Source organism: Castanea sativa, chromosome 2, assembly GCF_040712315.1.
Source record: "Castanea sativa cultivar Marrone di Chiusa Pesio chromosome 2, ASM4071231v1".
NCBI classification, from domain to species: domain Eukaryota; kingdom Viridiplantae; phylum Streptophyta; class Magnoliopsida; order Fagales; family Fagaceae; genus Castanea; species Castanea sativa.
The window spans coordinates 43203098-43227718 of NC_134014.1; the positions used below are offsets into that span (position 1 = coordinate 43203098).

Genomic DNA, 24621 nt, shown 5'->3' on the forward strand with positions numbered 1-24621 from the left:
ACTTCCAAGCCCACACGTTGTAGTTCTAACCTAACTTCCTCTTTAATCCCTACTTCGGAGGGTTGATTACACGGGACGAGTAGCCAAATGGGGGACGATCCTAGGGGCTTTTAACATCAAGTATATGCCTCGTACCTCTGTTAAGGGGCAAGTCCTTGCGGACTTGGTGGCTGAGTTTGCTGAATCCCCACTGGAAAGGGAAGGAGAAAAGCAGAATATTGATGGAAAATCAATCAGGGTGGTGTCCTTGCAAGACCTCTAACCTGGAGAGTATATGTTGATGGCATGGCCAATTAAAGGGGATCTAGAATGGGGCTAGTTGTGATATCTCCCGAGAAGATCCTTATTGATAAATCTTTGAGATTGGGCTTCTCGGCCATAAACAATGAGACCAGGTATGAGGCCTTGCTGGTGGGAATGGATATGGTTCAGAAAATGGGAGGAACAACGGTGGAGGTGTTCTCGGATTCAAGGCTGGTTTTTGGTCAAGTAAATAGAGAGTTGGAAGCCAGGAATTTGAGAATGCAAGAATATTTGAACCAAGCCAGGCACCTGCAGTCACAGTTCAAATCTTTCACCTTACAGCAAATCCTTAGAAGCAGAAACACACATGCAGAATCCCTCACCATGCTCGCGACCTCCTCAGCATAGAGCTTACCTTAGATTATCTTGGTCAAGGATTTGTGTAAACCTACTGATCCAAAGACGGAGAAGGCTCAGATCCATCAAGCTAGGGCTAGACCTAGTTGGATGGATCCTATTGTGTTGTTCCTCAAAGATGACATCTTGCCCGAGGGGAAGGTGGAGGCCGACAAGTTGCGGAGGAAAGCTCCTTGTTTTTGGTTGTCCGAGGATCAAAAGTTGTGCAAGCGCTCTTTCTTTGGACCATACTTTTTGTGCATCCACCCTAACACGGTAAAGCCACTCCTGGAGGAGCTATATGAGGAGATTTGTGAGAGCCATATGGGAGGTAGGTCCTTGTCTCAAAAGGTTCTCACTCAAGGATATTGGTGGCCAAACATGCAAAGGGGGGCACAAGAATACATGAAGAAGTGTGACCAATGTCAGAGTTTTGCTCTGAACATCTATCAGCCAGGAGGTGTGTGTAACCTTTTGTCTAGTCCCTAGCATTTTGCTTAATGGAGCTTGGACATTGTAGGGCCTTTCCCCAAAATAGCGGGGAATAGAAGGTGGCTTTTGGCCTGCACTGACCACTTCACCAAGTGAGTTGAAGCGAAGCCGCTGGAGAATATCAGGGACGTGGATGCCAAGAGGTTTGTGTGGAAAAATATTGTCAATCAATTTGAGATTCCTCATACCCTCATCTCAGACAACGGACTTCAGTTTGACAGCAAAGTCTTTAGATTAATAGCAAAGCCTTTAGATTAATAGCAAAGCCTTTAGAATGTATTGTTGTGAATTGGGGATCAAGAACAGATACTCAACTCCGGCTTACCCACAAGGGAACAGATAAGCCAAGGTTGTCAATAAAGTCATAGTAAATGAACTCAAGAAAAGGTTGAATGATGCAAAGGGTAAATGAGTAGAAATGCTGCCACATGTTTTTTGGACGTATTGGACTACCCCTCGCTTGTCCACAGGGGAAACCCCTTTTTCAATAACTTATAGGGTCGAGGCTGTGATCCCTCTAGAAACTGGGTTCCCAAAGTTAAGGACGAGCTTATTCACTTCGAACAGCAATGACAACCTACTAGAAAAAGGCCTGGATTTAATTGAAGAACGAAGACAGAGGGTCATGGTTCAATTAGCATATTATCAGCAGTAGCTCAAACAGAGGTATGACTCTGGTGTGAAGTTAAGACCATTAGCCCCTGAGGACCTGGTATTAAGAAAGGTTTTGGATATGGCAAAAAATCTAGCATGGGGAAAGTTAGAACCCAATTGGGAAGGGTCATACTGTATCACCTAGGTAACTGGTAAAGGGGCATACTACCTAGAAGATCTGGATGAGCATGTGACACCACACCCATAGAATGTAAATAACCGGTGAAGGTATTATTATTAATGAAAGGCAATTCAGCCATGTTTTTTTCAAAGTTATGTGTCTTCTTGATCACTTGTTTGAAAATATTAAACAGACCATTGGTCATGCCTGGCCTCTCAGACCACATACCTTGGGTAAATTAATATTCTTGGCTATTTGCCTAAGTATTAAACAGAACCTTGGTTATGACTGGTCCCTCAGACCACATGTTTTGGGTAAATTAATAATCTCCATCACTTGTTTGAATATTAAACAAAACATTGGTCATGCCTGGCCCCTCGGACCATATACCTTGGGTAAATTAATATTCTTAGCTATTTGCCTAAATATTAAACAGAACATTGGTTATGCCTGGTCCCTTGGACCACATGCCTTAGATAAATTAATACTCTTCATTCCTTGTTTGAATATTAAACAGAACTTTGGTCATGCCTAACTCCTCAGACCATATACCTTGGGTAAATTAATATTCTTGGTTATTTGCCTAAGTGTTAAATAGAACCTTGGTTATGACTAATCCCTCGGACCACATGCCTTAGGTAAATTAATACTCTCCATCACTTGTTTGAATATTGAACAGAACATTGGTCATGCCTGGCCCCTTGGACCACATACCTTGGGTAAATTAATATTCTTGGCTATTTGCTTAAGTGTTAAACAGAACCTTGGTTATGATTGGTCCCTCGGACCACATGTCTTGGGTAAATTAATACTCTCCATCACTTGTTTGAATATTAAACAGAACCTTGGTCATGTCTGGCTCCTTGGACCACATACCTTAGATAAATTAATATTCTTGGCTATTTGCCTAAGTGTTAAACAAAACCTTGGTCATTTGCTTGGTTCCTCGGATCGCAGGCCTTGAGTAAAATAACACTTCGTAATTTCACCAAGGATGGAACCTTGGCATGTGCATCACCAGGAGGAGACGAGGACTCACTTGGGGCTTTGGTCAAAATGCTCTGAAGGTACACTCATAGGGAACTCCTAAAATAAGAGACCTTAGACGTCCCCTTTTTCTACTAAGTGTTTTGCTTATTTCTGAGGACTTAAACATTCCTATTGATTATGCAGTTTTAGTGCCAACACATAGTTATTCTCCTCACTGTTTACATGGGTCTGATTTATTTAAATTAACAACAATGCATTACTGTTAGCCTTTTGTCGAGACATGGGTTTTCACCCTTAGAACCCTCATTAACCTAACCCCTCAGCAATTGGCAAAACATCCATCATAGCTACTTAGATGCAAATATTGTAAAGGAAAGGGAAAAAGAAAGACAAAGTTCGCTTGCTATAAGAACAAAAATCCATGTCTTTTCATTGATTAAGAAAGGAGATACATCTTAAACATGGCAAACTGCCATAACCAAGGAAGATTACATGTAAAAATAATAATAATAATAATAAAGAGAAGAGGGAGAAAAAAAAAAGGCAAAAGAAAAAGATCCTAAACTATGCCTTGGCTGGAGGGTCTTCTTTACTGCCCGGTTGGGAGACAAGTGGGTCAATGGCCTTGGGATCAGCCTCCTTGGATTTGGGTTCAGCCTCCTTTGCCTTGGGAGCAACATCTTTGGCCTTAGGAGCGGCATTCTTGAGCTTAAGAGTGGCCTCTGGACCTTTGGCCTCTGGACCTTTGGCCTCTGGCTGGGGCTTGACTTCCTTGCCCTTACCCTTATCATCTGGCTGAGAACCACCCTTGCCAGCCCCCTTACTTTTAGCCACCTCAACCTCCTAACCTTGGTCACCAGCTTGGCCAGACCCTTTGGAGACCTCGGGAGGAGGAAGAGAGACCTAGGTGATAGAAGGCTGCTCAAAGGAGATTGGTGTTAGGGCAGCGGGAGGTGGGAGTGCAACTGGAACTTAATGGATGTCTGAAGGGTAATAGACATTCTCAGCCTTCCTCCACTTTGAAGTAGCAGGGACTCCTGCCAGGTTGAGCACTTCTGCCCACACCTCCTGGCAGTAGTCCCTGTAGACCTTAGTCAGCTCCTTCGCCAAACGGACCTCAGTCTCTTGCACCCCAAGGTTGTAGGATGCCTGCTCCAAGGCCTTCGTAGCTTCCTTAGCCACCCGACCAACCTCCTTGGCCTTCTCCAATTCTGCCTTCAGGTCCATGGCCTGCTGCCTGGCAGTGGCTAGCTCAATCTCGGCGTAATGGAGCTTCTTACGTTAATCCTCAGCTTGCTTCTGAGCATTCTTGAGGCCAACCTCAGCGCTTCTCCTTTCCCTCTCCTCCACCGTTAATTTCACGATAAGATCCTTGACCTTCCGCTTAGCAGCGCTTAGGGCCTTACTGGTCTCGGCGTCGTTCACCCACTCCTTAGCCATAAAAACCTCCTGGATGGCCTGCACAGAAATAACAGGCGAACACGTTATTAATATAAGAAGAAGGCGACCTAACTTGGTTTCAGCGAGGCATATGTAGAAACTCACCAAGGCCAAGTCCCTCTTTAGGGATAAAAAGAGGTCTGGCTGCCTCACATTCCTCAAGGCTGCCATGTCCTTAGGTAGCAAAAGGGGCTGCTCTAGGGCCTCAGCGAGGTAGTGGGCATGCCCTTTTTGGAACTCCCTGATGAAGGAGCTCCGCAATATGACAGCCCCCTCTAGCTCTAACTGAGGGTCCCACGCTGGGTTCTGAGGGCACACCTAGGTCGCATTATGGTCCTCTTTGCTTTTGACCTAGGAGGCCCTCCCCTTGCCCTTGACCGTCTTCTGCTGCTTGGGCTCCTTTTGAGGGACCAACTCCCCCTCCTCGGCTAACTCCTTCTCCTTCCTCTTCTTCTTTAGGTTGACGACAGCAAACGGGTTAATAGTAGGAGAAGGAAGAGGGGGGAAAGCAAGGGGAGGCTGGGACCCCGAGGCGTCCTTGGGCGCCGACCGCTTAACCCTATCCGCAAGGAGCTCACGCAATACTTTCTTCCTGCTCAGCACCAATTCTTCTTCTTCCTCCGAACTGTCATCCACCCAAGCAACTACCAACCTAGGGATACGAACGCCAGACGACCTATCAAGCTCGTTCTTCGAGTTTGAGACTTGGTTCGCAAGTTGTTCTTGCTCCTCCCTCTCCTTCTCGAGATGAAACTGGTTTATCTCTGCCTCGAGTGACAACCACGAGGAAGCTGTCTTTTCTCTTAGGACTGTTGCTTCGCGGGGAGAGCAACGAGAGGGCAACTCAATAGGCACATTATCTTCTCGAGCTAAAAATCCGGGGACCGAGACGTCTATTCGAGCTAGCCGAGGGTCACCTGCTCTTATCGCGTGGCCCACGTCCTAAAAATGGTCCTACAAGAGCTTGAAGTCGAGGATGAGGTGGGCAACTCTCAGTTGTCTGTCTTCGCTCACAAACACTTCGACTCTTAGTACCTTGTTAAGGTCCGCGACGTAGACGAAGTTAAGGTTGGGAGCTACATATCTTTTATCTGTAAAAATTGCTGAGAAGCAAAACCACGGTCAGGATAATTGAGCCCTCCATCAGGAAGAAACAAAACACTAAAAGAAACGAGAAAACAACAAAACTACAGAACTAATGCCAATTTTAAAAGACCTAAACCTAGGGTACCCCACTTGGCTCTCCCTCCCAGACTGGGAAGTGAAGATTGCCATGCCATTCACCCAAGACAATCAGAAAGTCATCTTTCATGCCCTTGTTGGATTTGGGGAGACACAAGACGAACCTCACGACTGAAGACCTAGACTGGAGCTAATACCCCAAGTCTGCGAGCTTATGACACTTGTACATCCAAACGACATCGTGCCAGGTGAGAGCGTCTACACTACACAAGACTCTAAATAGGTTGGGCGCGCACTGGTGAGAGAAAATCCTATGGGCTATCAAGTAGCCCCTAGTCACCCTCCTCATGGGTAACCTCATCCCCCCTTCTATGAAGACAATCATGGGAATGACAACCTCCCCTTCCCTTCTATGGGTAAGCCGCCCACCCATCAGGCAGTATCGCAAGGAAACGCCCAGGGGAATGTGATACAAAGCCCTAAACCCCTCCATACCAGCGGGAAATCTACTAGGTGAGCAAATCTACCCATCAGGGCGAACTAAGAAGAAGTGAAGGGAATATTTGTGAAGAAGAAGTGAAAAGTAGAAGGCCTAGGAGAAAATAGCCTAAGAATGAGAAACTTACAAAAATAGGGACAAGGGTCACTCCAAAACCTTCTCTCAAGTTTGAAGATTTTAGGAAGTCTTGAGAGTTCGAAGATTGGGAAAATGAGAGAAACGAATCCCCCAAACGCCTTATATAGGAGGCGGGATTGGGTGGGAGTTATCCAACCCAAAATTCGAGCAAAAACGCCAGCCATAGGATCTCCATCTCACCGTAGGACGTGGGGAACAAAGCGCCGCCTAGAGCATTTAATGAGACGTTATAGACTGCAAAGCGCTAGAACGGTTACGAGGCACGCGAAGTGACGTTCTCATGTGTGGAATTCAAAAGAAACGTGTGGAGCTAATTATCCAAGGTCAAAACCCTATTTGTCTCCTTAGATAATAGGAAAAAAATGGAGTTTTGAGGGGCTATTATAGGGAATAGAAATTTGATAAGGCTACATTGCCACGTATCTTACCTGAGGCCAAGGAAGCCTACAACTCCGAGAAGATCACGTCCTCGGATGGTGAGGCCTCTTCAGTGGCACGCTACCAGAGGAGGTCATACTGAAGAGAAGGAGCTTTGGGGAAAGGGCCAACCCTGACTTATGGGATGGTGGCTGCCACCACATTTAATACTTTCCACCAAACCTCCTGACCGCATTTATGTGGAGAAGACCCCTTAACAGTGCTGCTTTGATTGTCGCAACTCACAAGGGATTTAGGAAGGTGTCTGATGGGACAAGCATTCAAGTGGTAGCTTGAGCGACCAACAACTGGAGAGCCAAGATCATCTAAAGAGAACTATATAATGTGAGAGACCCTCCAGATGAAAGAATCTTAAAAAATTGTGGAAGAAGACATTGTAGCAACCTAGAGCAAAAATTGTAACTAAGTCTAAACAGATATATTTAAGAACAACTCTCCTCGGCCGCCGAGGAGTGATTTTCTTCACATATAGTTTAATTTTCTTTATTTTCCTACTGTCTTTAATCCATTGTGCGCATTGGTCCTTCTATTGAAACCCAGCCTATAAACCCACTTTTTATAAATTCATTGTATTGGGTTCTCTGCACCCTAATCTTGTTGCTTTTTGGGCCTAGAATCCAAAACTTACCCTTACAAAGCCTTATAAGGTGAAAAGCTAGTTTGAGAAAGTTATGAATATTTTTCACTTCCCATATACGGATTCTTCTTTTTCTATAATTTTTTTTAAGCTGAAAATAACACGTGGATTCTGCCCTAAGCCAAATGAACAAAAAAATTGTTAGATTTCCAAGAAGCCATGAGACCCTATAAATAGAAATGATAGGTTATAGTAACTCGTAATCAATATAATTATGACAGTGTTGGCCCAGTTTGTTATGATGATTAATCCAGTACTCCTATATTTTAGCCAAATGAACCAATATTTGTTAGATTTCCAAGAAGCAATGAGACCCTATAAATAGAAATCAGGCAATAGTAACTCATAAATCATAATCAATATAATTATGACAGTGTTGGGTCTCAAAATTATTCCGTGCTCCTAACGAGACAGAGATTAAAGATAAATGTGAGTTTTTTTTTTTGTTTTGTTGTGATCCATGCATTTCCTTTCCTTTATCCCGTAGCTAACACACAAAATAATAATAATAATAATAAAATATGTCATGAAACCATTTATTAAAAAAAAAAAAAAAACTAGAAGTGGTGAGGATTAAAGAGAATTACAGTTTTGTCCAGTTATTTTCCTTTGTTTCATCGATTGGTAGTAGTAGTAGATTATGTAATGGGATTAGACCTAAGCTTGAGAAACCCTTCATTTGCCATTAACAATTTTTTTTTTTTTTATATTTATGATTAAGAGCATAGACTGATATAAAACTTCACTAAACAAGAGACATGAGAGCACCGAAAAAAATTAATCCTATTATTTTCTAAAATGATGATAAGTTATGAACTTATCGTTAGGTGAAGAGACATGGTAATAATCATTAACCTCTCTTCGATGCCAAAAGAAATGTATTTCATTTCATCAAAAATTAAAATTAAAATAAAAAATTTATTTCGGAGTTAAAAAAATAAGTAAATAAGAGTATTAGCATTCGGTTTCTTCAAAAAATTTCATTTTACCATCTCAAAAATTATTTTATCTATTATACCATACTATTTTACAACACATCCAACATCTCAACTTTTATATTTCTATTCAACACGTTAAAATAATATATTTATACAATAAAATATATTTCTCTCTCTCTCTAATTTCTATCTCTCTCTCATCACCTCCTCCACCATGAAGACCCAAAACCCCCAAACAATCCCAAGACCCAGCACAGAAACTCAAACAAACCCTTAGCTAAGGGTGTCAATTCGGGTTAGCGTGTCGGGTTCGTGTCGTGTCGAGGTAGGGGTATTCGACAAAATGGCCCAACCCTAACTCGACATGTTAATAAGGCGGGTTGACCTGACCCAACCCATTTGACATGCTTAATAAACGAGTCGTGTTGGGTTGACACGAATGTAACACAACCTATTTCAACCTGCATAATATTAAATATAACATCCATCTAAAAATAATTTTTTTTACATCCCAAAAAACAGTGCATACACTTCAAGTCTTCAACCCACATTCAAAATAATATAATTCAACAAAAATATAACATTCATCAAGAAAATAAGTTCTTTACACTCCAAAAGAAATGCATACACTTCAACCCAAATTCAAAATAACAAAGTTTAACAAAAATAAAATAACGTAGTTCAACAAAAATATAATATCATTTGGACTCACCAAATGTTAAGTATCAATATCGAAAGAATTTGAGCAAACAGTAGACTAATCCTAACTATGACCACGATTATCATCCATATTTTCTTTGTTGATGTCCAAATTCATAACACCTTCCACAAGCTCATCCAATTTCATTTGTGCAAGTTCTATGTCAAAAAAAAAAAGTATTAGTAGTTCTAGGGTCTATAAAGTTTCAATTTCCAATTATATCCCTTGTAAATTTTTGAAATTACTCAATTTTCTTTTTAAATTTAAAATATATGTTGGATATAAAAGATATTTGACAAACCTAAAATAAAAGAAACATTTATTTGTTATACGAGTTAAATGGGTTGTGTTAAGTGGGTCATTTCGGATTGACACAAATAAATTGGCATGTCAAACGTGTCTATTGCGGGCTACACAAATTGACTCGCTTATGACACGTTTCTTATCGTGTCACTTTCAAGTCGACCTATTTATGACTCAAACCCATTAAGGTCCAACCCTAACCCGAAAAAACCCTTGTCGTGTTCACGAGTTGGGTTGAACATTGACACACCTACCCCTAGCATGAAAACTCAACCTAACCATCAATAACACAATCACCTCCCAAACCCAAATCAACAACACAACCATGCCACCACCAACAGAAAAAATACAAAAACACATAAACACAACAACCATGCCGCCATGCCGCCACCAAGAGGGGAAAAAAAAAGAGGAAAACCCAGAAACCAGGCCAACAACCAAACCCAGAAAACTAACCCAACAACTCGGTGACAGAGAGCGACAACCCCACCAATGAAGCTAAGAAAATTAGCCCAGCTAATCCAAACGATTGATAACCCAAACGATGAGAGACAATCACATCACCGAGAGGGCATAAAACCCCCAACACCAATGGAGCTTTGATTTGAGATTTTGTAGACAAAACATTTTTAGCCAAACTCAAAAACCCTTGAATCTTCAGTTTGAAGAAAGAGAGATAAAGTGAAGAGTTAAATGGGTAGAGGGACAATGGCTAGAGTGCTAAGTTGAGTGGCATGGGGTGAGAATGAGTAATTGGCACAGCCATGTAAGCAAAAGAGAGAAGCTTGGTGAGAGAGAGAGGATGAGAGACTTTGAAGAGAGAGAAAAAGAGACTGATATTTGTGAATAAAATATAATATTACCGTTTAGAATGTTGCCACAATACTATCGTAAATTTACAATGATACTGTAGCACAATTGTAAATTGTTTTACAATTAGAAAAGCGAGTAATGTGACACTTTGATGCTAAAATATATCAACATATGATATTTGAGAGACCAGATATGAATGCTCTAAATAAATATTTTTTGTAAGTATAAAGGTCTGTTTGGTAACGTTGTTTGTATTTTTTGGAAATATGTGTAGGTGAAAAAGTGTGTGAAAGTACGTGTAATGTTGTTTAAAACTTGAAAAATGTTGCTTAAAATGTCATACCAAACAGCCCTAAATAATTGAGAAATATTATGTGAAAAATATTTCACAATTTTTTTACAAAAAATTTTAAGTGGCAGATCATTATTATGAAAAAAAAAAAGTAATTTAAATTATAAATTCAAGTTAAAAACAATAAAAATTTACCATTTATAATTTTTTTTAAAAAAAATACAACTTATAATTTATTGTGAAACTATTATAAAAATATTATTTTATCAATTCGGGATGAAATGACATGACCGACCTTTAAACTGATAAGCAGGGCACCCCAGCTGACACAGTGGCCCACAAAAAACTCGAAAGGTCAAATCTCTCCCTTAATTGATCACAAGAACACAAAGTTTCATAGGGACAAAAATGGTAATCCATCATATCGTTATTGCGTGGGGGGAAAGTCAATTCCTAACGGTATCTATCCACCGACCACCGACCTACCCCTTTGCTTGCTCCGAAAATGTTATAATAATAATTTTATATAAACACTTACAAAAGCCTCAAAATTTTAATAATAATAAAACAAGATAATATTATTACTAATCCTTTTCCTTAACCTTTCAATTCCACTTCACTTGTCCACAAAAGACAATACACATCACACCACCAATGATGCCACCTAGAAAATAATATTCTTATAAAAAAATATTATTATTATTACTATAATGATTAATATTATATTGTTACTTTTGCTATAAATAAATAAACCAAAACCAAATGCTTTTATGATTTGGGCAAACGGTGGCTAAAACAAAAACTCACACCCATGTCAGAAATGCAATAATGTTATGCATAGCTTTGACTCTTGATATAAAAAACCGAACCTAATTCCTATCTAAAGACATTTGGCAAGAGCTAGCCCAAACAAAAAGCCCACCTCACATTTCATATTGTCCGTTAATTAATCCCGGCCTAGCTTAGATTTACGTCATGACAAATAGGGAAACATAAGCCTGAGAAAAATCAGTGAGATTTTGTCGGTGAATTTGTTTTTTTAGTTTTAGGTTTTTAGTAACTATTTAATTTTAAAAAAAAGTTGAGAGAAAAATAAAAATAAAACAACGTGGAGTCTTACCCAGATGACAGGTTTAGTGGCCAAGTAGCATGGACGAAACAAAAAGCCTCCCTCTCTCTCTCTCTCTCTCTCTAAAAAAAAGCTCTAGCTTCTCTAAACTCTTCGTTCCTGTATTTTCATGAAGCTTCACCCACACTCACAGTCACAGTCACAGTCACAGTCAAAGACTCACAGTTAGTAATTCCATAAATTCACAGAGAGTTTTTAGAGATGGAGAGGGGTGGAGGAGAGAGAGAGGCGAATAGGAAAAGAGGGTTTGAGAGCGAGAGAGAGAGACCGTACAAGGGGATAAGGATGAGGAAGTGGGGGAAGTGGGTGGCTGAGATTAGAGAACCCAATAAGCGTTCGAGGATTTGGCTCGGCTCTTACTCTTCTCCGGTGGCGGCGGCTCGAGCTTACGACACGGCGGTGTTTTATCTCAGAGGCCCATCGGCCCGCCTCAATTTCCCTGAGCTTTTAGCCGGTGAAGCCGGCTGCGGCGGCGGCGAAGACATGTCCGCCGCTTCGATAAGAAAGAAAGCCACCGAAGTCGGCGCACAAGTCGATGCTGTCGAAACCGCTTTACATCATCCTCATCATCAACATCAACAGCAACAACAACAACAGCATCGTCCTTCGACAACTACGACGGAGTTCAAGACTACATGCGGTAGGTTCGTGGACTTGAATAAGGTACCCGACCCGGAGAATTCAGATGGGGAGTGGGAGAGCAACTAGATTGAAAAAGAAAAATATCTTAGCTTTTTTTTTTTTTGGTTTTTTTTCCCATGTTTCTTTCTGGTACAGTACTTCGTACGTGAATTTGAAGGTGGTTATCGCTAATATGCGCCAGGGAGGTATGTCACTGACGGCTGAAATGATGAGGCTCTCTCTCTCTGTCCTGTTTTTTGTGTACTTTACCTTCAATTTTAGTTTTTTCTTTTTCTTTTTAGCTTTTTTTTTTTTTTTTAATTTAACCAAAGAAATTTTGGCATTGTAAAAATTATAAATGTTATATTAGCTAGTTATCAGTAGATTTGGGTTTTTTTTTTTAATTATTATTTAGTTTTTTTCTTTTCTTTTAATTTGATGCTTGGGATTTATATCCTAAACCGCTAAACGTCTCTATTAGAAATATTAATCAGTTAAATTGTACCAGTTAAATTATAGAGTTTTGAGGTATTTATTGTTTGTCTAATTTCTGAATGTTGGAATTTTCATTTATCTTTTGCTATTTTGATGCTGTGCGAAAAGTAATTAGCAAGGGAAAATTGAGGTTGAATTGAGACAAAAGTTTGGTCTAATTATGGAAGAGGATTGAAAGAGAGAGGAGTGGAGCTGAGAGAGAGAGAGAGAACAAGTGGAGAATGGGAACAGCGGTGGCCTACATCACACAGCAGTTGGGCGCAAAGAGCCATGCTATGCTAACCACTAAAGTTTCATATAACTACTAAAGTGATAAGATTTTATGAGTTAGGTATTTTCTGGTTTTGCACTATCGCTGATTATGAGCTGTGGGGCACCTGAGACTGAGAGAGAGAGAGAAATAGCTAGCTGTGGGCTTGTGGGGATGGTGTGGTTGTGATGATGGATGCACAGCTTGGTCGGTGTTGTCTTCACTCTTTTTCTTTCATACCTGAGAATTTTTGCAAAACTCGTGTGCGTCAAATCACCCCAAAAATATCTCTTTCTCTCTAAACAAAGAAAAAATTAGCAAAGCTAGCTAGTACTTAGGAGGCTACACCCCAGATCTGATGGAAAGTTTTTGACTTATGCTTTAGCTGTTATCCATGTTTAGTTGACGATTTCTATGCGTTTTTCTAGTACAAGACAAAGGTTTTAGACCACAATTAGCGGGTGAATAAACTGCTTTTTAGACGTGTCATATATCTATATATTATTATACATCTTTTGATGTCATCATTGGATACCGTGAAAATGGTATGGACTTACGGAGATATTTTAGTTTTGTTGAAGCGAAAGTCATGATCCAAATACTATTGGTGAGGGTTCGATACCTAAAATAAGCTATAAACCGTGTTAATAACTTTAGTATTATTATAGAGAGTTTGGGTTTAGCAAAAAAAGTAAAAAACAATAAAACATACTTCTACCTTAGACAGTTGCCCATTGTGTCCGGTTTGTTTGTGGGGGGAGTATGTGCTTCCCAATTCTCTTTTCCCATTTTTGTCGGTAATCGATATTTAAACAAGGATATTTAAATAAGGATTTTGACAAGTATTGCAGTCGGATCAATTCACCTATCGTCACATACAAGCATTTTTACTTTTTAACTTTTTTTATCATATTTTTTATTTAAGGATTGAGATTGAAAGTTGATTTTTTCAACTCTTAATCTCAACCCTAAATAGCTATTAAATTTTGTAGGGTATTGCACCTAATTTTAATCATTTGATCAACACTTTTAATCTTTTCTTTAATATATATAAATTTTAGTATACTAATTGAAGTATTTTCTTTTATTGATTAACTTTCTTTTAATACATCTCAATTTTGAAAATAAGTTTAAAACAATATAAGAAAATTTTAATGTTTGAGAAAACATTGAATATTTATTTTATTTTTCTCTCAATTAAATACAAGCCAAAAAAAGTGAGAGTTTTATGGATTTATTCCTAGACAATAACCAATTTAACAAAATAGGTATGAGATATATTTTGTTTTACATTTTAAAGTATTGTATTAATTTTGTATTCTACCATAGGACTAAATGTAGGCTTTCTTATATTAGAGGATATTAAGTAAATGCTAAAGTGGCTTGGTGGAAGAACCGACATTAATGGCTATGCCTTAATGATTTTAGTACACCACATTCATGCTTCCTTCCTTGTAAGGGTGTATACAGTCGATTTTTTTTTTTTCTTGGAGAAAGAGATGTTAAGCCGAATTCAGTCTTAGGATAATAAAATAATCTTTGGCATGCCTAAGGGGAGAGATAAAGAGGGCCAAACAACTGTCGTTTGACTAGAAATAGGGAGAGGGGGAGACCTTTCGGTAATTAGGGTTTGCTGAAAGGAGATGAAAGATATAAAGTGAAGTTATATTTATCATTTATATTTTTTTAAGGTTAATTATAAATTGCACTCTCTAATTTTGTCTAAAATTCATTCAATTCAATCATTGAATTTTACTTTCGTACAATTCAGCCTTTTATGTTTTAATTTGTTCAATTCAATCCTCCTGCCCACTTTCATTAGAAAGTTGTCATTAAATTTTCCTAAAACAAGACCCAAAAATGACGTTTTAAGGTTTATTAACGGCGCAAATCTAACAGCGATTAATGAAATGACTAAATTGAAACTTAAAAGACTAAATTGAATTTTTGACAAATTTAAAAGGATGAATGTTATTTAGCCTTTTTTTTATTATATTAATAATATATTAAAGATTTTGAAAATATTGATAAAATACTTAAGTCGAGTTTGAGTTGGAAGGAGCTAATACCCGAGTTGAAGGAGCTAATTGCCTAATACTCACCTCGTCCCAAACCCGAAAGGGTTGGGAAAAAAAAAACCCCAAAAAAACAAAGAAAGTTCACTCTTGAATCTTGAACAGCTTGGGGAAAGCTAGTCCCCATTCAAGGCAAGATGGGCCGACATGTTGAGTCGAAACACCGTCCCGGCCAATGACTTTGGACAATCTCATCATCTTCATGTCCTAAGACCCTCTTCTACCTTTGGTTCAAACCATTTCTACAGGCTACTCAACCACCATACCTTCCAAAAGAAAAGAGAAAATACAATACTTGAAAATACTTTGAAGATATAGTAATGTCGTACTAATAGTGGGTCTTACCATGAATTCAATTAATAGGACTTATTATTATATGAGATTAAAAAAAAGATTAAAAAAAAAGTAAAACATTATTATACTCTCATATTAGTAGGTTTCAATTACGTCAACTAGTAAAATCTTTTATCGTCAAGCTAAAGATTTGAAATTCAAATCACATCTATACCAAAAACCAATTATGTCTTGACCTGATAATAAAAAACAATTATCATAGACTGGGTGCCATAAATTGAAATTCTATCGCATCTAAAATATATAACAACAATAATAACCCTCATACTGTATAATTAGTCCTAAAGTACTCCGTTGCAAGGACTTACCAGTGCGCATTGGTTATCTATTTAAATACCCAGAACAGTAGCTTTCATAAAGTCAGGTATTAACTCCAGTATTTAATAGCATTATTCCACGCCATCTACCAATGGGTGGTCTGGAATGATGTTCGCCTTTATTATACTCAAAGCATAGCAGATTCACAATATTCCATGATAATAGCCTCTCTTTTGTTGTTTCTTTCTCATTTTTCCCCTTTTTTTTTGTTGGATGGAGAAGGTTTAAATGGAGGAGATAGTATTGCGTAACAGTTACATGAAACCGATCTTTAAGCTAATTCTCCTTAATGGAGAGATTGAGAATTATTGGCACCTAACTGGCTTTGGTCATGGATACTACTCAATTTTACAAAGAACACTCACATTGATGTCTCATACATACATATGCCAAAATTGGACATAGAAAGAAGCTGAGATCCTCTGACCTCTCTCTCTTGATACTCTCAGCGCTTGCAGGAATAGATTGTTCCCTGCTTGCCAATTTGGACCGCCTCAAATCCACATGGCAATGTCTGGATATTATGCTTTTTCACTAGCTCGTTTTATTTGAAGGGCAGCTCTAACAACATTTCCTCTAGTGATAATCCCAACCTTCAGGTTATAATTTATAACTAATTAAGAACCAGAAGAAGCAATACCAATAAAAAGAGAGAGAGAATGGATGGGAAGTCACTTACCAGCTTACCATCAGCATCTACAACTGGAAGTCGACGATATTTTGTCTCAAGCAATATCCTACATTTGATAAGCCAATTCAGAATGTCATCTTTTAGCTGCAGGTCCTTAGAATGCAGGTGGAACTCATGGAATAAGCAGTAGCAGAGGGAAAAAGAGGACAAAAAGAAAACAGGAAAAAGAAGAGGAATTAAATAACCTAGCAGCATCCTCAAGATTAGATGATTCACGAACAACAACTGGGGCTGGTGTCATCAGATCACCAACCACCTTCCCATTGGTTTTACTGAGCAAGTTCTGTACCTCATTAAAAGTCTGCAATAGCATATGCAATTGGAGAATTACATAGTTGGACAATCTAACAATTGGGGGGGGGGGGGGGGAGAGAGAGAGAAAAAGCCAAAAAGGAACTCATACAGGACCGTAAAGGTTCTCTGTTTGCTAGTTAACAATTAGGCTGTCCACCCTAAAGTATATGGTTCTATAATCAACACCTTAATTCAAGGTAAACTTGCAACCATTATTCCATCTAAAATCAGTGTTAAAATCAACAAACTAGTGGGCTGATTACAAATTAATGAGAAGTAATAAGTTAATATTGACATATTAGTTTACTCCACCATCCATCAAGCCCACTAATTTGCTAAATTTGATTCTATTGAATGATGAGATGGATATTGCAAATTAATCTCAAATTAGGTTGTCAATTAAAAAAAAATGTAGTTTGAGGTGGACATTGCAAATGAACCTACAGTTAAAGGTGGATAACAGCAAAGTAATCCTAACAATTAGAAATAATACACAACCAAAACATTCAGCCTTCCCGGTCTTATCAGTATGTTGATTATGTTAATGCATTTCTTTAACAAGGTCACTAGATCATGATGCTTCACCACACTGCTTGAAATCACAGGAAAGCACAGACTCGAGACATTATGTTACCATTGCAACCCTATCTTCTGATAATGAGATGCAGCTCTCAACTTACAGAGTTTCTTTATCAGGTTCCTTCTACACTACAAAGCCCTTTAAAGCAATTTATTATGTTTCCTTAATCATTCTCATGACTGACAGCACTACAAAAAATCTAACAGAATCAAGCGACTTGAGGACTCACTACAGTAGCAGGACTAGACAAATCAGGCACAGAAAGAGCTTTAGTCAATTTGCACAGAGAGAGAGAGAGAGAGGGAGAGTTTTAAACATCACTGAATCTTCAGAGAAAGACAGTCTGAAATGGAACTTGTGCTACAAAAAAACCACATGATCTAGCAGTAGTAAGGAGAAATGACTTTATTCAAGTCAGCCGCCCCCAAAAGACTTTAGGAAACCCAAAAATAAGGTGGCCCATGGCTAGAAAAGGCGTGGATGTAGCAGATGATTAAAGCAGCGATCATATAGATACCCTAAATAGTCAACATTTTTTTTTTTGGTTAGTTAACCTAAATAGTAACATATAAGACACTTTTTGAATTACAAAATGTTTTGTTTATTCAGGTCAGATCCACATCAATGAAACACTCCACCCCCTTTTTCTAAAAGTTTACAGGAAAAAAGTGATGGAAAGAAAGACCAAAACAGAACCTCAAGTCCTCAACACAAAACCTATTTATAACTTTGGGGTTAAAACCACAAAATTTATTTGGTCAGATCCACATCAATGAAACACTCAAACACCCCACCCCCTGTTTCTAGAAGTCTAGAAGGAAAAAAGTGATGGAAAGAAGACCAAAACAGAATCTCAACTAATCCAACCCTAGAATCAACCCTACAGAGTTCCCTGTTAGGCAGTTTTTCTATTGGTCTGCTTGCATGGCCAGGGGCCTTACTGCCATCAGGTCGATAATGTCATCTGATTTAGCAATGCCTGTGCTACTGCAGCAAGTCAAATTTTCTTTTACCCCTAATTTCAGCCACTATTTTTCCTGCCCTCATGATTCTATTTAACAAAAAGCAAATTCTTGAGAATTCTCTTTTGTCTAATGGAACATATAGCAAAATGGCAAAACCCCCTGGTCTTTTATTGCCTCTATCAAGATATGCAAAAGACAATAATAGGTCTGCAAAGCTAATATTCATCAACCTTTAATCTTTACCCAATGTAGAGATTGATTTATGAATGCTAATTATAAAAAATATGAAATAAATGTAAAAACCATGGCTAATCCTGAAAAGAGAATTTATTTTAGAGAAATAAAGTTTCTCACATACTTTCCAAGTGCTGTCAACTTCAGGAAACATGCTAGTGTCGCTTCGTGTGCCACCTAATTTGAACATTGGGAACTTTTGCATCATGTAAGAAATCAATAAAAATCGGTGTACACACAAAATTTTCTGTTTTAGGACTGTACGGAGTTCATGCAAAAGGTAAGATGTAGCTTGAAATTTTGAATTTACCAGATATGGAGTCCAATGCCAAGAGGTCATAATCTGAAACTAGCCCAACCTGCAACAAAAGAGAACCTTGCAAAATCATTCCCACGATATATTGTACTAACGCCATGGAACCTCTTCAGGTCACTTATATAATGTGAATTTGCCCCAAAAAAAATTTATACAAGCGAAAAAAATTTATATACATAATTATTTTTATATTAACCTATCCTGACTTGAGAATCCAAAGAAATTGTGTTCAACAAAAATAAGAGTAATACTCACAAAGAGGATCTTGGCCCCCCAAACATAATTCTTAACCCATTAAACAACAACAAAGAAAGAAACCCCCCAAACAACAAAAAATGAACAAACTACTCAACAAAAAGCTCATTCAAAAATAAAACCCCTATTCATTCAAATTAATCACTTGTTCAACCCATTCCATAAAAAATAAATTAAACAAAAAAAATCTCTAATTTCATTTTTCCTAAAAAGGGTATCAAGTGAGATAATGCGGTTATGACTTCTCCTCGGCAGCACTGCCAGCTTTGCTCTCTTGGGCATTGCAGTCACAGCTTCTCTCTCTGTCTCTCCATTTTTATCTTCTCTATCATCATTTCAAACTCTAATTTTATTAATCTCATCTCAACATTCTCAGTTTTTGCTTTTTAGGCAGCGTTTGGAATTTGGATAGTGCTGATGCGCGTCCAGCGTCTGCGTTTTCTTTTCTTTTTTTAAGACCAGCGCCTCCCATGAACAGTGCATTAAGCAAATGAACAGTAACCCAAGCGTGAACAGTAACTTTTTATTTTTTATTTATTGTTTTCAGTTTTCAGTTTTCAGCAAAATAAGCAGTGTCCAAACGCACCATTAATTTAATTCGTAGAAGGAAATTGAAAAAACTTCATGTATTTGTGTTCTTTTTTTTTTAATGTCAATATATTCAAGTTCTCTTTATTAAATTTTGTATAATTTAAGTTTCTTAATAACTACCCTAGAAAAAATTCCTAAAGCTGCCACTGAGAAAGCCAGAGAAGTCAAGAAACTGAAATTAGCTACCGAAAGATGTGAAAACTTCTTGAAAAGAAAAGGCATGATTATAGCTACAAAAGCATTAGAGGATTTAAACAATAATCTGGAGTTTGGATATTTGTTTCAATACAGCCAGCAGTTGTGTCACTATGCTGAACTAATTAAAGTGAAGCCCCTAATCCCAATGAAGCTAAGCTATTATTTTCAGTAATTCAGGAGCTCTATTTCATTGTTACTTTCAAAGACATGAGCTGGCCACTGACCCTCAGATTTGGGGTCCAATGGAAACAATTATAATACCTAATCCTGGTACATAACTGATAATGTTCTCAATAATTAAGAGATAGTGATGTATGAAACTATTACAAATTAGTAAGAAGTTGTTAAGCCTGATATTGGACATATAATCCTCAAATCAGAAAACCGTTTATATCCAAAGACTGAAATATACTAACAAATTACTGCCACATCAATAAAAAGAACAGAGGGACTCACAAAGCAGCATATGCAAATCTTACCAATTTCCAGTTGTCATCAATGACAGGAAAACCAGTGATTCTGTTTTCCACAAGAGCTTCCAGTGCTGTTGGCAGAAAGGCTGATGCATTAGGGAATCAAAACTATACAACATAGTCTGAGATGAAAACCAAGTATAACAACTACCTTCATCCACAGTTGTTGTAGGCTTTACCACATGCAAATCTTCCTTTCTTGTCATAAAATCACCAACAGTGTATACTCCATTTCTTGGCTGCAAGTTAAGAGGTCAATGTAGACAAACAATAAGATATGGAAATTATACTCTCTTTTTCTTTTTCTTTTTTAATAAGTAATAAAACTTTATTGCTGAAAACTTAAGAGCAACAAGTGATCGTTCTTAGTACACAACACAGGTAGGATACCGAGGAAGGATTAGAAAGGAAATCAAACTCTTTAAATGGATCTTGATTGAGTATTTGTTACCTCTTTTGTGTATATATAGATTTAGTACTTCACAATTAATTAAGGAGAAGGAAAACAAAATAACATTTGTCCACTACAAATCAATCTGGATTTAAAACAAGATGCATACCACCCCACCCCCCCCCCCCCCCCCAAACAAAAAAAAACCGGGCAAGAATTGGCTGCAAATGGATTTAAAAAATCAAATACAATTCAGATGGTTCTGGGTGGAAACCACCACCACACCTCCCCACACACATGCACACACACCTCCCCACACACATGCACACACACATAGATGGTGAGAGAGGTCCCATGACTAAATAAAGAATGTTAGTATCCGCATCTCTAACTTAAAATATATTGACTTTTTTTAAACTTATTTATATATTTTATATGATCGGTCTCATCAATAAATTGCGCAAAAGCTAAAACAATTTGTTTCAAAAAATATTTTTAGGAAAGGCAAGTACATAATTTCATTAAAAAAGCAAAAGAAGTGCTACTTTTGTACATAGGGAAAATTCTTAGATACTTCCGGAGCATTATTAATAGTGCTCTATCTTCTCATATTTATTGTGGACCCTATCATGCATTTAATCGGTAGACCCCATCATGAATGGACCACCAGTGCTCTGAAAGTACCTAAGAATTACTCGTACACAGGGTATATACAAAGGTAACCCAAAAGAAAATTTTAACATCTAAACAATATGAATCAGAATTCAATGCAACTTCTACTAGTCTTATGAATCGTCACCTTCTTACAGTTAACAAACTATTGAATAAGAGCGCATTCTGTACTGCTCCAATTCGAATTCTAATAATAAGCTTCATAATAACCACTGTTCTAATTAAGTTACCAAAGCAGAGCTTATAGTAACCTTAAAGCTACATTAACAACATAAAATTTGGTCACAGAGTCATAGAAATGCTCAACAAAACAAATGACAAAGACATTATTGCCAATCCCCTTCCTATATTAAAAACATCGATCTTAGCTTAGATTAATATCCACTTTCTAAAAGGCAAAGAGTCGCAAAAAAATAAAAAAGCCAGTACGAAATTTGACAAACATAACACACACAAATTTAGAAAGATAAACGGAGAAGACAACAACGTACGGGTACCGAATTGGCCGTCAAGGTGCCGCTAGCGGAGACTGAGAAAGAGCCGCGGAGCCTCGAAACAAGTGTCCGCCTGGGACGCGGTGGTACCGGACACGGCAATTGGTAGCTGAATGAACGGAGAGATACGGCGGGGGCGCGGTGGTTTGCGAAGGCTAGAGGAGGTTCCGGGAGAAGAAGAATTGAGTCCATCGTGTCCGGTTCGGTTTGTTCCTTGTAATTGACGAAGTGTTTGGGAAGTGGAGAGAAACTGTGGACTGTGAAGGTCGGAGAAGCCGAAAATAAGATTATTGGCCCCCGTCTTTTTTTATCTTTTCTTTCATCTTTATATATAAAAAAAAGTGCCCAAGCCGACCCAACCTCACTATTTGTATTGGACCACGCATAGTGAGAGAGAAAACACAACATGTGACCTCTCATATTTCTCTTCAATAAGAAATTTGAGATTCACTTTTTACTTAAACCAAAAATTATTGATATCTTAATTTGATAATAACACGTGTAATTATTAGAAGCATGTTGAAACTCTATAATAAAATATTTATAAATAAAAAAACGTCATTCAAAATAGACCATGCAAACTAGCAAGGTGTTTTGTTTGTTATTGGGTCAAAAGGCCACAACTTTTTTCTTTTTTTTATATAAAATAGAATTTCTACTCTAACCTAATCTAAGTGTATATGTGTGTGAAGCTCCCTCTTGAAAACTTGAACCCCGGCCCTTACCTCCCACCCCCCATAAGCACTTAAACTTGCAAAATGACCAACGCACCAAGGGTGTGCGGTGGTCAAAAGGCCACAACTATTGACATAATTTAGTTTTTTTTTCCTTTTCCTTTTTTTTTTCTTTTTTTAAGGAAAGGCACAGATTAGTTGCGTGGTCTCTTTTGAAAAATAAAAATAAAAATTTAGTCTACTATAGTCTATAGATGGAGACAATTACTTTCACACAGCACTATTTTACCTCTCACAATTGATCATGTCGAAGTTATAGCAAAATTTGTGATACAAAAATTGTGTCATAGAATTTTTGAGGAAACATAAAGACTTTGTTTGTCTAACACTAAGAGACAAATAGTTCAATAATATTGTTTACTTTTTTTGGTCTGATGATAAAGAACTAGGGTAAACTACGTAAATGGTCTCTATCCTTTACACCATATTTTAATTTGGTCCCTAACATTTTAGTATCGTGTCAACTTAATTCCTGTCATTATCTCATGGATGGAAAAGTCTGATGTGTCAAACGGCCTAAATAAAAAATTAATTTATTGTCACATCAATGGACACATGTCCTGCCACGTTAGTTTTTTTTAATCCAAATCATATTTATTTTTTTTTATAAGAAAGGTACATAAGTGTTTTTTTTTTATTGGTCTCATACCAAAATTAATTTAACCCAAATCAATTTATTTATCTTTTATCCGTTGATGTGACTTGTTCGATTCCTTGCCAGACGATCTTGTCATTTCCATTCTATGCAAACTTAGCTCCTCCGCCACTTGCTCCTCCGATTTCGCCAACGTTCTCCTCACGTACGTCCTTCTCTTCTTCCTTATGAAAAATAAATTCCGACCATTCCACCGGAGTTTTTCATTTCTGAAATGTGAAAAACATTAAAGACTATTGTAGGGGTATTGGGCCCAGTAATTTATGAAGGACGGCCCAACGAAGTCTTTTGGGCTAGAAACCCAAATCCGAAAACATCAAAATGATCGTGGAGTATTTAAATGTCCCAAAACGTCCGAGGAGTAGATTTGTCCTCGGAATGTTAAGCCGAGGACATAGGAAGAGAAATTTAGTGTCCCCGAGTTAGGTTATAAAGAGTCCTACAACTATGGGGATACACAGTATACGTGGAGGACAATAAGAAAGAGCGGTGGAATGTCTAAAGTAAAGCTGCTACCACCGCCCATACATTAAAAGCTCTGTAATTGATACGCTGACTGTATAGATGGAAGGATGGGACCTGAGCATAGAGCTTGGAACTTGGTCCCTAATCCCAGCGGGCTTTAGGGAAGAATGGATGGGACAAGTATCCAAAAATCAGGATTGCAACCAGAAAGTGGAAGATGATGAAGAGAAGGAAAAGAATATAAATAGAAGGGGAGGCATACGAAGAAGGGGAGGCTTTTTAAGAAAGAAAAAGGGTATGATAATCAATATTTGTATCCAAACTTGAGAAATACTATTATAAACTATCCTCGGAAACAGTCCGAGGAGGAATTCTCAGTCTTACTCTTTGCAAACGATTCTTTGTTTTGTTCCATTGGGCCCAAAGCCCGTTCTTTTTGTAATTGTCTAAACCATCCTTGAAATCTAGATTACAAACCCATCCTCTACAAATTCATTGTGAAGAAAGGCCTTTCAAGCCCATTTCCTCCCAGTCGTGGTTCGGGAATTTGAATTGTGTCCTTACAACTATTTTTTTTTAACGTAGTAAAATTCCCGATATTGATGGGTTGTTTTTGAATTTTGAATCTAATGTAACCAATTGTTGTATGCAACGAAGTTTTATAGGTGCAAGAGGTTAAACGGTTAAGGACTCAATTCCTTAGTGTTATCAAAAACTTCTTAGAAAACATTCACCATTAGAGCCAAGAACTGGTTCGAGTTTGCTCACCGCTTCTTGAAACTCTGCGCCATGCCAGAAACGTCGAAGCCTGTTACACTTTCAATTTTCTTATAAAAAAAATGATTTGGTTAAATTAATTTGGGTTAAAAAAAAACCTAACGTGGTAGGACATGTGTCCGTTGATGTGGCAATAAAATAATTTTTTATTTAGGCCATTTGACACGTCAGACTTTTCCATCCATGAGATAACGTCAAGGACTAAATTGACACGACACTAAAAGGTTAGAAACCAAATTGACACAATTGAAAGGTTAAGAACCAAATTGAAATACAGTGTAAAGGATAGGGACCATTTATGTAGTTTACCCTAAAGAA

General features: G+C 37.9%; 3 protein-coding genes across 3 annotated transcripts; 2 read left to right on the forward strand and 1 right to left on the reverse strand.

The window, feature by feature from the left end:
• Positions 1-309: 309 nt before the first annotated feature.
• LOC142625372 (uncharacterized) lies at positions 310-651 on the forward strand. The gene has a single exon (XM_075799048.1). It carries the CDS (start codon positions 310-312, stop codon positions 649-651), a length of 342 nt encoding a protein of 113 aa, XP_075655163.1.
• A 10694-nt stretch (positions 652-11345) lies between these two features.
• Positions 11346-12396, forward strand: LOC142623845 (ethylene-responsive transcription factor ERF011-like). Its single transcript, XM_075797319.1, has one exon. The coding sequence runs from the start codon at positions 11607-11609 to the stop codon at positions 12111-12113; it is 507 nt and encodes a 168-aa protein (XP_075653434.1). The 5' UTR covers positions 11346-11606; the 3' UTR covers positions 12114-12396.
• Positions 12397-15669: 3273 nt separating this feature from the next.
• On the reverse strand, positions 15670-22001 carry LOC142624734 (CBS domain-containing protein CBSX1, chloroplastic). Its single transcript, XM_075798469.1, has 8 exons — positions 21670-22001; positions 20267-20354; positions 20122-20186; positions 18593-18641; positions 18407-18459; positions 16395-16510; positions 16198-16255; positions 15670-16111 (listed from the first exon to the last, which is right to left on the reverse strand). Exons 1-8 carry the CDS (start codon positions 21862-21864, stop codon positions 16040-16042), a joined length of 696 nt encoding a protein of 231 aa, XP_075654584.1. The 5' UTR covers positions 21865-22001; the 3' UTR covers positions 15670-16039.
• Positions 22002-24621: the final 2620 nt, after the last annotated feature.

Excerpts from the sequence above, each read along its gene's own strand:
- LOC142625372 (XM_075799048.1), top strand. The coding sequence starts at position 310 with ATGGGGCTAGTTGTGATATCTCCCGAGAAGATCCTTATTGATAAATCT.
- LOC142623845 (XM_075797319.1), top strand. The coding sequence starts at position 11,607 with ATGGAGAGGGGTGGAGGAGAGAGAGAGGCGAATAGGAAAAGAGGGTTT.
- LOC142624734 (XM_075798469.1), bottom strand. The coding sequence starts at position 21,864 with ATGGACTCAATTCTTCTTCTCCCGGAACCTCCTCTAGCCTTCGCAAAC. Across the intron at positions 20,187-20,266 it reads TACAACAACTGTGGATGAAG|CACTGGAAGCTCTTGTGGAA; the intron begins GTAGTTGTTATA and ends TTCTGCCAACAG. Across the intron at positions 16,256-16,394 it reads AATCTTGAGGATGCTGCTAG|GATATTGCTTGAGACAAAAT; the intron begins GTTATTTAATTC and ends TATCAAATGTAG.